The 12,947-nt window shown below is 44.7% G+C and overlaps 1 protein-coding gene across 7 annotated transcripts in view; it reads left to right on the forward strand.

Moving 5' to 3' along the window:
• TSC22D1 (TSC22 domain family member 1) overlaps positions 1 to 12,947 on the forward strand; it is a 91,437-nt gene extending 78,490 nt beyond the window's left edge. For 3 of the 7 annotated variants that reach the window (XM_041466893.1, XM_041466892.1, XM_041466899.1), the window contains 2 exons: positions 10,485 to 10,536; positions 11,540 to 12,947. In XM_041466893.1, coding sequence (XP_041322827.1) covers positions 10,485 to 10,536; positions 11,540 to 11,797 — 310 coding nt within the window. In that variant the 3' untranslated portion in view covers positions 11,798 to 12,947. Of the gene's footprint in view, positions 1 to 9,744; positions 10,119 to 10,233; positions 10,254 to 10,484; positions 10,537 to 11,539 lie in introns of those variants that run through there. The other 4 variants (XM_041466894.1, XM_041466895.1, XM_041466897.1 and 1 more) reach the window with 4 other exon arrangements.

Consider the following 12,947-nt stretch of genomic DNA (forward strand, 5'->3'; position numbering starts at 1 on the left):
AACGAGAGAGCATTGGGTACATCTGCTAACACTTAGGATGGGTGGCTGTAGTTGGTTAAAATACATGAATAGTGAAGGCAGACATGAACACATCTGTCTTGCTGTTTTATTTAGATCATCCCTATCAGAACATCAGTAATGTAAATTTATTAAAAGCATACCTGAGTGATGGGCATCTAGTCTCTGACAGGTAGACTTGGCAGTGTTAGGTTTTACAGTTGAACTCAATGATCTTAAAGGTCTTTTCCAACCTAAATGATCCTATAGTACTGTGATATCAAGGTATAGAAAACTCACTATTCATGAGCTAATGTTCTTACTCTTTTTTTTTTTAAAAAGAGGCTTTACTTCATTATTAGGCAAACATTAGGTAGTTGTACTCTAATATGAAAAAGTAAAACAAAAGTCTAATAGCCCCTTTTAAACCTAGTGTTTTCTCTATTTGAAGGTATTTTTTTCACTCACGTCACATCTCAGTCCTCCCAAGGATTTCAAGGATCCTTTCAAGTACCTTGACATCTTTCAGTCTATCAGTAAAAGTAAATTCCCCCAGCCTCAGAATCAGTTTAATGTTTCTGTTCTACCTGCATCAGTTTATTGACAGCTTGTTTTAAACTGCAGAGTTCTTCAGAAATAGGGCTGAAAAACAGGTTTGGGCAAGTCAGGAGCCTATCTGAGTGGCAGCAGTGCTACCCTGTGACTCAAACATTCACTTACAAATATTTTTGTTTGTAGTTGTCATGATTGCTTGTACCTGAGCTGCTGATTGATGTTACTGTCCACCTGGTGAGGGCCTCTATGAATTAGTAGTAGCTGGGAACAGTCAGAGAGGAATTCCCCTGTTCTGTACCTTGTGTGGGAGGAGGCATGCCTCCCTGGATGGGAGGTTGCCTAGTGTGGGTTTTAGAAAAGATCCTGTCCTCTGCTTGGTGGACAGCAGTGGTTCCTTGGCTCTGTCAATGAAGCTGGAAGAGGGAATTTAAATCCTGTGTTGCAGTAGGGATTTTCTCTCCTTCCCATATCTTGAGAGTTGTGTGGCAGCTCCTTGTGTTGATGTTGTAGAAGAGTGGCTACTGGGCTAACACCCTGTGTAAGAATGAGGAAACAATTCCTGGGAGCTGTTTTGGACTCCATGCATTTTCTAACCATGTTACTCAGGCTTCTAATATTACAGTTACTTTTTTTTTTTTTTTTTTTTTTTTTTTTTTTTTTTTTTGGGGGGATTGTTTTGAATTGTTTTAAGCCACAGAGGTTCGGGGTGTCATTATAATGATAGTAGTTTCTGGAGGATGAAGTAATTGTTTTTCAGAAGTGTTAAGTGCCTGACGTAGTATATACACGAGCCTTGGACCTTATATATACAAAAGACCCTTGGACATCTAATTAAATGGTTCAGGGGGATATCCAGCAAAAAACATGCATCAGCAGTGTTAGGGAGAGGACAGGAAAGCTTCATAAACAGGGTGCCACTTTTAAATGTAGCCTTCACTGCATAAAGAAGATTACCCAGATACTGATTAGGTACGAAATGATAGGCTGCAATCTTTCCTTTGCAAGTTGTGTATTAAAAGACAAAGAGAACATCTTCTGCTGTTTCAGAATGTCTGGCTCAAGGGCAGCTACATGTCAGTGGTGTGTGCCCTGCATGGCCACCGTGGATCCAACAGTCTCGAGGTGCTTGCTGCCTTTAAGCTAGAAGATGCTGTCCTGTGGAAAATTAGAGCTTCCTACTGCCTGAGGTTCCTTTACAGGATCAGTAGGGTACTGAGGAAGGCTGGATCCCATTTAAAGGAGAACCAGGACTTCAGGATATACAGCCTTTTGTAGATGACCTGGACCCATGCCAGCTGTTTGAGCCTCTACCCTAGAAGGTGCTCCAGGGACATGTTCAAAATATGCTGAGCCAGCACACCTGTGTTCTGTTCTCTTTGCTTTGCAGTGTGGCAGGGTTTCAAGAATGAAGTGTTGTGCTAAAGTAGGTAACACACCCCTAAAGCCACCAGGCAGTCAGGTCAAATTATAATTTTGATCAATCTGTTCTTTAAGTAATTTTTAAGTTTTGAAGCACACTCATTTCACAGTCTTACCTACTTTCCCAGGTATCTTGTATTCTATTTCAAATCAGTACCACTTTACAATTTATTCCTTCAGCAAGGAGAGTGTAAATGGAGATACTCTGTTGGGATTTCTGTGATTGTGAGTCAGCAGGATTTGTGTCTCTTAAATCACTGAAGCTGTGCCTGGATTAAGAAGCCTGGGAGTGCTTTCCCACTCCAGAGCTGAGCAGTATCTGTTTCTCAGTGCTGTACTGAGTTTGAAGCATGGGCATTCATCAGATTCCTCTCATATGCTTATTTTCACAGATGGGGAGAAGGTCACAGGGGGAACGTACAAGTTAGGCAGGAAATGATCCCACAAATGCTCAAGTCCGTGGCTGTTAAAGGAAAGTAACATTTTGGGGTATACACTGCACTGTGCAGTAAATCAGGTCATATTCTTATTTGTTTGTGGAAATTCTCCCCATGCTTCCTGAATGGTAATGGAGGTACATGGGATTTGATTTCTAGAAATTAAAATTTCCATTCAGGTAGAAAAATACCTTTAAATAGGCTACAGTAAATTCAGCCTGTTCAAGTACAGTTCTTCTTGGATGGTACAGAAGGTCTTGAATTTTTCCTATATTTTCTTAGGAAGTCACCAAATTATGATAACCTGTGGGTTGTGGCATTACTAGAGCAGGGTAGTTTGACCACTCATACATTAGGAAATACAGCATTTCGAATTTGTGTAATATGCATGCATTGGAGCCAGGGGAGTTAGTCCTAAAGTCATTTACCTACTTGTACATTGATACTGCTGATACATGTGAAACCATTTGCTGGTGATTGCAGAGACTGAAACTGTGGGAGTGTAAATGGACAACTGGATAGAGGTCTGTTGTCTTAATTAACATCCTTGCTGAGGAAGAAAAGTGGCATTGAACTTTGAGCTTATTGTCTTTCTTTTTCTATACGTGTAAACAAGTTGCAGTGTTGGAAGTTTATTATTATTTAACAGAATGACCTTAAAATGGTTCTGCACAGCAGGGTGGTAACGAGGGACCTGCCACAAAAGCTTGAGAAGTGGCCGATTTTCATCCTCGTTCAGGGCAGATCGGATTCCGCATCCCGGGTGCTCCTTTCCCACACTGAGGACTTACATTTTCTTTCTGTACTTTTCATCAGCTCTTCTTAATAATTTCTGTAAAAGCTGGGGTAGAGAACTTCATTTCCAGCTTCCTGAAGACCATAGGACAACTGTAGTTAATTGCAGAGGTTTTGGCTTTTTTCCTAGCAACCCTAAGTTGGTTTCTAGTGTGATCGACTTCTGTAGGAAACACAGGCTTAATTTCAAGTGTCACACCAAAAAATGGCCATCAAAGGGCAAATAATATTCAGTGGGAAGTGTAGACTAGCTGTTAATGCTATATAAATACTTTTTAAATAAGCATGACTAAATTATTAGCTGATCCAAGGTTTTCAAAATAGTTTCAAGGGTAACAATTAGAAACAGGGGAGGAGGTGGGAAAAGAGGAAGGAATGGATTAAGGAGTTAAAAAAAAAAAGGCATAATGGGTGTAAACTTTACAAGGAGCTGGGGACAGGGGAAATGAAGAGCCTCATAATCCTCCATCTCCCTGTTCCACAATTAGCAGTACTCATTAAGACATAGTTTTCCCATTTCATGAGACCTGGTGTGGCTTTCCAGCAGCCTTAAGGAAACAGAAAATAATACAAGTTCAAAAATAATAGAAGATGACCCTTCTTAGTTACAGGTTAATTTGGCTGGTTTTTAATTTGATTACTAAACCCACTGTGTACTATTGAAGGTAACCTGGGGTGGGTGGGTGTCAGCCATTTTCTTGTAGTCCTTCCTGGGCTGTTTGTCTCCTGGGTCAGAGATGCTTTTTAATACAGAGAATTTCATCTTTCCAAATGCTTATCACGTCAGTGTGCCAAAACACTCCCTATACTTGCCATGTTTGTTATATTATGTTAAATGTAACTTAAAATGCTCCAGTGACTTTTTCCTTCCTTCTTCATTTAATTTTGGAGTATGTGGTTGAAAATCTGTTGAACAGTTAGAATAAGTGGGATTAAATATTTGTGTAAGTGGTTTTTACTTCAGGGTGTTCTTGCCTTTGAGAAAAGCATGAAAAGTACACAGAAGATCAGGGAATTGAACACTCTTCCTATGCATTACATCTTAAATCATTGAAGCCAAATTTCACGTAAAGGAAAAATAAATTTGGGTTGTGAAACTTAAAGGTTGTAACATTTTATCACTCTTCTATATATGCTCCTTTATGACACAAAACTTCTTTCCCACATCCATCCCGGGGACAATGTCAGCATGCAGTGTGACATTGTGTGCGGCTTTCTGGAGGAAAGAAAATATTCCTGGCTCAGATGTCTCCCTTAAAACTTTCAGGATGCTAACATGTTGGTGGATTCTTTCCTTTGCAGCCCTTGGTCCAAGGGCACTTTATAGGATGCTGAGGAGGAGGGCTTTCACCCGTAGTAAAGTCAAATATTTCACACCTACTTATTTAAAGGTTTCTGAAATCAGCAAAGCCTGTGATTCCCAAGCTGCATGTTACTGCAAATGCATAATTTCTTTAAAGTGGAGTAGCATCTGGATGTAATTTCAGGTTTTGAGTTATGATAGACCTCAGCTGGCTCTTTGAGGGGACTTTGAAACTCATTGGATATGTACAGAGCACAGACCTTCATCTCAACTGCATTGCTAGATGGTTATCTATGGATGATGTCGGGAAAGGGGATGCCCTACATCCCTCTCCAAGCATCAAAATTGTTTTAAGATGGCTCATATTTCCCTGCAGAGTTCTGTCTGATGGGTAACAAGTGGGTCATCTCTTTGTTTGACTGTATCCAGATACTTGATTATAGACAGTATGTTTTGTTTTGTCAGCATTAAAATTGGTAGAATCATTATAATTCTCATTAAAAATAACTAGGATTGACTCAGTAATTAGTTGCCTGTCAAAGAGAAAGAGGATATCCTCAGAGGAACCAGTGAGAACCTCTTTGTTTTCCTTTTGATCTTACATGGTTATCTTCTTGCTTTAAATGCAGCCTTCTCTCTCTTCTCTCACAGCATGATACTTGTGTGTATGCACTATGATCAGAGATACTGTCAGGTTATTTCCAGAGCCCCAGTAGGGTGTGTGTATTTTTTCCACTAAATATTTATTTAGTTATGCTTGCACATCTGGAAAAAAAGAAAAAAAGTAAGAAAAAAAAAAGCATTTATAAATACAGCACTTCATTTCACTAGCATATTGCACAGCTTTTCCTTTTATCTGTTTTTCCTGGAACTAAACCCCAACTTCTAGCAAACAAATAAACTAAATTATAGATGCAAATGAGATTACTATGGGGGAGGTAAAGCTCACATTTAGGAAAACTGGCTTGTAGAAAGAGCTTTTTCAATTTAGCAGAAGTACATAAATTGAAATTGCGGAATTCAATCTAGAAATAAAATATATGTCTTTTGGAGCTGAGCAGTAACTTCTTAGTGGCTTGGTTTCTTTAAATCAAGATCTTAACTAAAGGTTTGGAGCTGGAAAAGGAAGTTGGCTGAGATTTTGTGATCTTTATTTAGGCTATCTGAAGATGGGGCTTGTGTGGGTGGGGTTATTTTGTTTGGGGTTTTTTTTCGTCCTTAGTCTGTTAAAAATATTTATGATTTACTGTGGGAAAGAAAGTTCGTTGACAGTTTCTCCAGTTATGTACCTTTACTGAGATGAAGCAAAAAAAAAGCATAGCCTCTTGAAATAAATAAACCTTTAGTCCTTGATGTCAAGTACAGCCAGAGCTTTCTCTCTGTTATTAGCTTGGCACAATTTTGCATAAATTGGATGCTGGGAGGGTTGCTGTCAGTACACAAAGAATTTTCAATCTATGAATTTTAAGGCAGAATAGTACTCTGCCATTTATTCTCCATTTTTAGATGCCAAGTGGAATGCACAGTCAGATGTCAGGTAGAATCTAATTACTGTAGCCTTTTCTTGAGTAAATAGCAGATTTTATTTTTAACCTCTTCAGTACTTGCATTCTGCAGTTGAAAGCTGTAGTTGAAGTTCACAAGATCTGAGCCTGTCTGAGCGTAAGATGAAAGTGTGCTGTGACAGCAATTGCTGTTTTTCTAATATGGTTTCTGGTGTGGCATCTTTGTAACATCATCAAAAGATGAGATTTATTTTATGTTCAGAAGATGCTTATCGAGGGCTTTTAAGGTTGTCATCTGAAGGGAGCATACACTGACAAGGTACTTAACAGATAAATGTTGTAAGTTAAAGAACTTTTTAACACACATGGAGAAATATGACAAACCAGACTTGCATAGAGACAAAATGATTCTGTGCTGTAGTTTACCTCATTATGTGCTTAAGATGAAAAGCACTTTCTTCAAGTGCTTAGCATGAATAAATTGAGACAAGAGGAAATTATTTAGTGGGAGGAATAGTGTTTAAGAGGTGAAATATTACAAAAGGTGACACGTGCTAAAAAGTCTTTGACTACTGTTTATATGTTCAATTTAAGAAGTCAGTTTACTTGAGGATCAAAGATGCTGGTGAGCTACTCGTTTGCTGTATTGTACTCTACCCTGCTGATTTCTCAGGAGCCCATCTCGAGTCTTTTTCTGTTACTTTATGCAGTTTGTGAACACCTGGGGTGCTCTGTAGATACAGACTTCCAAAGCATGTGCTAACAACATGAATTTGTCCAACCCAGTGCAGACCTAGATTGTCTTAACCAAACTGAGGAATTCTGCAGATTTTTTCAACTCTACTCCCAGGAACTGAGGCTTTTCCAGGAGCCGAATAGTATGTATTATCTGTTAATGAAGTGTTAAAAGAGGTGGTTATAATATTTTGAGTAAGGCAGTGGTAATCTTGACGCCCTTCTACAGGAAAACTGAGTTTGGAGAACTATCTTTCTTAAATCTTCCATATACTTTCTTCTTTCATAAATGAGACATTTGTTAAAAACAACAGCAAAAACCCAGTCCTTAGAGTTCAGTGTCTGTCCTTGTCAGGCAGATGATGGGGTATTGAACTGAGAACATCAGAGAACAGTGGTGCTGTCCCCTCCTCCCAAAAAAAATCACTCCAGTTCTGGAGATTAAAATCATTTATATAATGGTTTTGTTTTTTTTGGTTTTTTTTTAATTTTCTAGATGTTCCACTTTCTCAGCCATAAAGGGACACTTACGGTTTGCTTTTTTTTAGAGTGGGCGAAGCAGAACTTGCATATTAATATGCAGTCCTACTTACACAGCTGACAGCTTTCTGTTGAATCACAACTCTGCTTGTAGGCATCTAAAAATAAATGACAGATTTTTGTTAAAAGCCCACTGAAGTTAATGGAAGATGATTAATGAGTTTAGTGGGAATTTGATTTAGGATCATAGGTGTTATCTCTTCTTTGTGAAGATTCATATAGATTAAAGGTGGTAGTGTTGTTAATTTAGTTTAAGAATGGTATAATTTTTCTGTTGTAATCAGAAATTATCAAATGCCATTGCATTTGATAATTATCAGTCGTTATGGCAGAACCAACAACCATCTTGGAATGACTCCATGAGTTTATTTCTACATGTATGAATGAAACCAAATAACATTTTTCTGCTGTCTGTCCTGCAATAGCAAAGCAGAAGTTTTCAGGATATGTCTGTCCAGGCCTGTGAGCTTGCTATCTTCAAGTTCTTTTATAAGAGCCTGATTAGCAGTGATAGGACTTAGCTGGTTTTGCACCTGCTCTGCCCTTTTTCTGATAAAGAACTACAAGGCATGGAGGTTGTCCCAGAGCTTTTGTCCAACTGCAGTTTTGTTAATTGTGCTGAGTAACTGCCATGGGGAGGAGTCATTTGAGACATTACTGATTTTGAAGCCCAACCCGTCATAAAACATGAATTTAGATGAAGTCAAGGACAGGAGTTGATAGAGATTCCAGTTCAGATGACGTGCTGCTGGCACTGTCTGTCCAAGGGCTCACTTGATGGCTGGTGTGCAGTGAGTAACCTCTGCAGAGAAAGTGTCCCTGCAGCTCGTGGTGCCTGGTGCTTGTCCCTCGGGGGGAGCTGGAGCCTGATGCACGTGTTCAAATCCATTGCTCCGGTTTACTTGCTGTCACGAGTTTGCAAGGCAGGGACAGGGAAGGGTTTTTCTAAAACACTTCCTTTAATTTTCAGCCTGTTAGCTGCCATCCTGTGCAAATTCCCCACATATCCAAGGGTGGGATGAGAGCTGTGCCCTTGTGGGATGTGAACCTTCTCTAGCAGCGGGAAAGTGGCTGTGAGGAATTATTATTCTTAAATGTGACCTCCCTGTGAACAGGATTAGTTTGCACTACTCTGCTGGCATTATTGAATGAAAGAATAGTAGTCTAGGACAACATAAATAAACTAAGAAGGATGATGCAGATACGCAAATGCTAAATTTAGCTTTAAGATGATTATTCTGTGCCTCCTGGCTTTCCTGCTTCTCTGGGAGCAGCACCTGTGATGTATGTGACTTGTAGCTCTTGGAGAAGTTTGCTGTAGAGAATAGAAGAGGTTTTTGACTTTTTTTTTTTTTTTTTTTTTTTTTTTTTTTCCGCCTTTAAGTAATGTAACACATGCCGAAAGTGCAGGTCTAGAAAAGAGCGGCTGTTTCTTGTGACAGTATTTGATGGCGGTCTAGTTCAGCCTTGGGTCTCTTTCTAACCTGTTGCTGGTAGAGAAGATCACTTGGATGGGCACTGAATTTAGTTGCTGTGTTCCATGACATGCGAGTGTAACATTTGTTGAGAAAAACACCACAGTTAGGTGGGAGAAGGATCTTATCCTAAATTATTAATGCATGTACTGCAACTTTTAAGACTAAATGCCTTATGGTGCAGCCTAAAAATGAGTGAATATGCATTTTCCCTGTTACTGCAGAGTAGTGTCAGCAGCCGGCTTGCTGGAAATCCACAGGTTTGTGCCGTACGTGCTTTTGTGGACGATCGGTGGCTAAATATGTTTTTCATAAATGGCTTTATGGGCTCGTAAGTTGTGTGTAAGGGATGAAGGGGGCTCGTGGCTGTCTGAAGGAGTTGTATCTGCAGTGCGTGGGTATCCTGCTTTTCCTGCTTGGCACGGGCGAAGCGAGCAGAGCTGCCGGGCACGGGCTCGGCTTTGGGCGGCGGCGGAGGTTCGGCCGGCTGGCCGCGCCGCGGGGCCGGACCGGCACCTCCCGCTGCCGCGCGCCGATAGGTGGCGGTGTCGGCGCGGCCACGGGCGGCCCCTCGGCGCGTCCCGCGCTCCCGCCGAGCCCTGCGGGGTTTCCCCGGGCTCCTCGGGCCCGCTAATTACTATTATTTTCTCCTTTATTTTTCTTTTTTATTTTTTTTCTTTTTCTCTCTTTTTTTTTTTTTTTTTTAAATTTTAGACCCCCTGCGTTGCTGCGGGCTGGGGCCGGCAGCGCGAGCCGGCGCTGCGGCCCCGCGCGTGCCGGGGCTCGCGGAGGCGGCGGGACCGAGCCTTCCCCCCCACGCTCCCCTCCCGCCTTCCCCCGCGCGAGCGGGACCGCTCCGCGTGGGCGCCGCCGGTCCGGGCCGCGCGCGGCGAGGGGGCGCGCTAATGAGATGCACGGCGCGGGGCGGGCCCCGGGCAGCGCAGCCAATGGGAGGCGGCGCCGGCGCATAAATGATGGGGGGGGCCGGGATGCCCGGGTTTTGTGCTGCGCGGCGGAGCGCTGACCCCGCTCGGAGCCGGCCGAGCGCAGCCCCGCAGGGTCCCGCAGGGTCCCGGCCCCGCCTCGCCCGGCGGAGCGGCCCCGCACGCACACACGCCTCCGAGAGGAGCGAGACCTGATTTATTTTTTTTTCTCGGGGAGCGTTTCTGGCCGCGGTTGCATGAATGCCCAATGTTGTAGACCGGTGGCAATGGATCTAGGAGTTTATCAACTAAGACACTTCTCGATTTCGTTCTTATCGTCACTGCTGGGCACCGACACCTCGTCTCTGAGGCTCGACAGTAGGTAAATAAGTGTTGTGTCCGAGCGGCTCTGCTGGCGCGGCGGTCGCGGGCAGGTGAGCTCCGGGCTGGCTCCTTTGTCCGGGGGAGCCGCAGCGGCGGCTCCGGCGCCCGCCTCTCCCCCCGGAGGTGCTGCCCTCCCCGGCGCCCAGCGCTTTTGCCGCAGCCTGGGATTGAGCTCCATCTTTATGGTCCGTCGGGGGGGCAAAATGTCGGGATATTTGGTCGGGGCTGCGGGCTCGGGGACTCGGCGCGGCTTTACAGGTTGCTTTGCTGCATTAGAGCATCCTGGTGAGGCGGCGGCAGGGCAGCGTGAGGATGACTTTCTCAGCCAACTGGCTACCAATGCTCGCGTCTCTTGTCTCTTAAATAATTCAGCCGGCTCTAATGTTGTATGTTTTTTCTTTCTTTCTCTTTTGCAGCTCCTCTGGTGCAAGCGTAGTAGCTATCGACAACAAAATCGAGCAAGCGATGGTACGTACCGATGGGGGCATAAAACCTTGTTCGTGCTTGAAGCAGTAAACAATATGGGGATACAGCGGCGATACCCGTGCTGGGACGCGTTTCGGTAGCGGAGCCGGGGACGGAAGGGGAGGCACGGTGTCGGCTTCGGGACCTTTTTTTGTTATTTTTAATTGATCAAAGTCTTCCCGCGGGGAGGAATGCGCACGTTTGTGTATTGATGCCGGGGAGGGAATGACGGCATTGCTCTTGGCTACTGCCTCCCCAAACGATTGATCCCGGCTCCGTGCGGCGGCGGAGGGGCGCTGCTGGGCAGAAAGCGGAGCGTATTTGTGGGGTTTTACAGTCCCAAAGAGAGGGCATTTTGGGGTACTTTTCATTTTGCCTTTTTAACTTTCCCCCCGCCCCCCCCATACAGCGCAGGCGAGCGCATCTCCCGCGGGCTGCAGCCGGGGCATCCCCCGCCGCTGCGCCCTTCTCCCCGCGGGCGGCTCGGGCGCTGCGCTGCCCGGAGCCGGCGGCTGCACCTCGGGGGCCGCCGCGGCCGCTGCCCCGGCCCCCGCCCGGCGCGGAGCCGGGGGCCCGGCCGCCCTTTGTTACTGGAGCGGTGCCTGGAGCCGCTCTCCCGGGAGCCTCTCCGGCTGTTGCTAGGCAAACTCCGAGCCTTTAACTCCCGGCTATAAATAACTCGGTCGCCCATTGGCCGCGCTGCGCTCTGACGTCACCCGCGGCCGCGCGCGGACGGCGGGAGGGAGGGAAATGCGGCAACCTGCGCCCAGAACTGGCTGCAGCCGGCGCGCGCGGGGGCGGGGCCTGGGCGGGGGCGGGGCCGCTGTGCAGGCCGGGCCGCACGTGAGTGCCGGCGGTGACGGCCCGGCCCGGCCCGGCCCGGGACAGCGCTGCCCGGGGCCGGGGCCCGCTCTGCATAGCGGGCTCTGCCGCGCTCCCGCCGGGCAGGCTGGCAGCCCGGGCCGGGATGCTGCTTTCCTAACGCACGCACTCTTCTGCCTTCCAGGATCTGGTAAAGAGTCACTTGATGTATGCAGTAAGGGAGGAAGTGGAGGTCCTCAAAGAGCAAATCAAAGAGCTGATAGAGAAGAACTCGCAGCTGGAGCAAGAAAACACTCTGCTAAAAACACTTGCCAGCCCAGAGCAGCTTGCCCAGTTCCAAGCACAGCTGCAGACTGGTTCTCCACCTTCCTCTTCCCAGTCACAAGGGACAGCACAGCAGCCTGCTCAGCCAGCATCACAGGGCTCAGGGCCTTCAGCATAGCTCAGGATGTCGTTGCCATCATGATTGCTGGCTTCTGGACTGTCCAGAGCGAGGAGGACTAGCGGGAATCCGCCACAGCCGCCCTTCAACCATTTCAATGCAAATTGCAACCCAGACTGAGGACTCCATGCCTTGCACACATCAGGAGAGGCTTCTCCCCCTTGTATTACACGCTCATCTGTCTCTCTCTTACCTCCCTTACCCCTTTGGCTTGAAGGAGTCTATGTCCTTAGGTTGGTTGAATAAAATAAACTTCTTCCAGAGAATTAGCACAAGTACACTGGGGACTCGAGCAGCTTCTGCAAATGGCTGAGAAACGAAGCTGCATGCCTGAATTTTATTGGTTTGTTTTTACATCTTCCACTCATCCAGTGCTACAGCTGATACAAGTGCTTTTCAAACTTGGAAACGTGAAGAAATGGACTGGAGTAAAAAGTGATGGCTCAACCCCCTGTAGTGCATTGGGGTTCCAAAGTGTGGACTGGTCCATAGGATCTAAGAGGAAGAGGGCAAAAGGTAATCTCAGTGTTTAACACTTAATTGTCACCTGAAACCTTAAGTGCAAATATTTGCACCGTTTTCTGAACCAGTGGACAGGTGCATAAAGCTGTATTATATATAGAAAACAGGTAGGTGACAATACAGTTGTTGGGTCATAGGATAATTACCATGAAGGTTATTTGCCTACTGTATATTTGTGTATTTAGTGTAATTACTTTGTAAAATAGAAAACTGTAACTATTTAGGTTGTACAGATTGAAGTTTAGTTGTTTCATTGGCTGATCTGAAGAAGTTTGAAAAGTTTTTTTTTATGCTACATAAATAAGAATGCACCTACGCAACTGTTCAGAATTTGGCAAATTAATGCTGTTTGTGTAACTTCTGAAGTTCCCTGGCTGCTGATTATCTTGAAGTAAATCATTGTGCATTGTAGTTTGGTTCAAGATGGGGAAAACCACTCCAAAAATTATCAAGCCCTAATAGGAAAGAATTAAAGAAAAAAAATCGGATTTCCCAGTATGGATTTTTTGCATATGATCTGTATAGTAGTATGCATATGTTTTTGTGCATGTTCTCTACAGTTGTAACACGTCAATGTATTTAACTGTTGCACTTGTCAACTTTCAATAAAGCATACAATGTTGATAAA

The sequence above is a fragment of the Pyrgilauda ruficollis genome, unplaced genomic scaffold (genome assembly GCF_017590135.1).
Source record: "Pyrgilauda ruficollis isolate IOZ18807 unplaced genomic scaffold, ASM1759013v1 scaffold20, whole genome shotgun sequence".
In the NCBI taxonomy this organism is placed as follows: domain Eukaryota; kingdom Metazoa; phylum Chordata; class Aves; order Passeriformes; family Passeridae; genus Pyrgilauda; species Pyrgilauda ruficollis.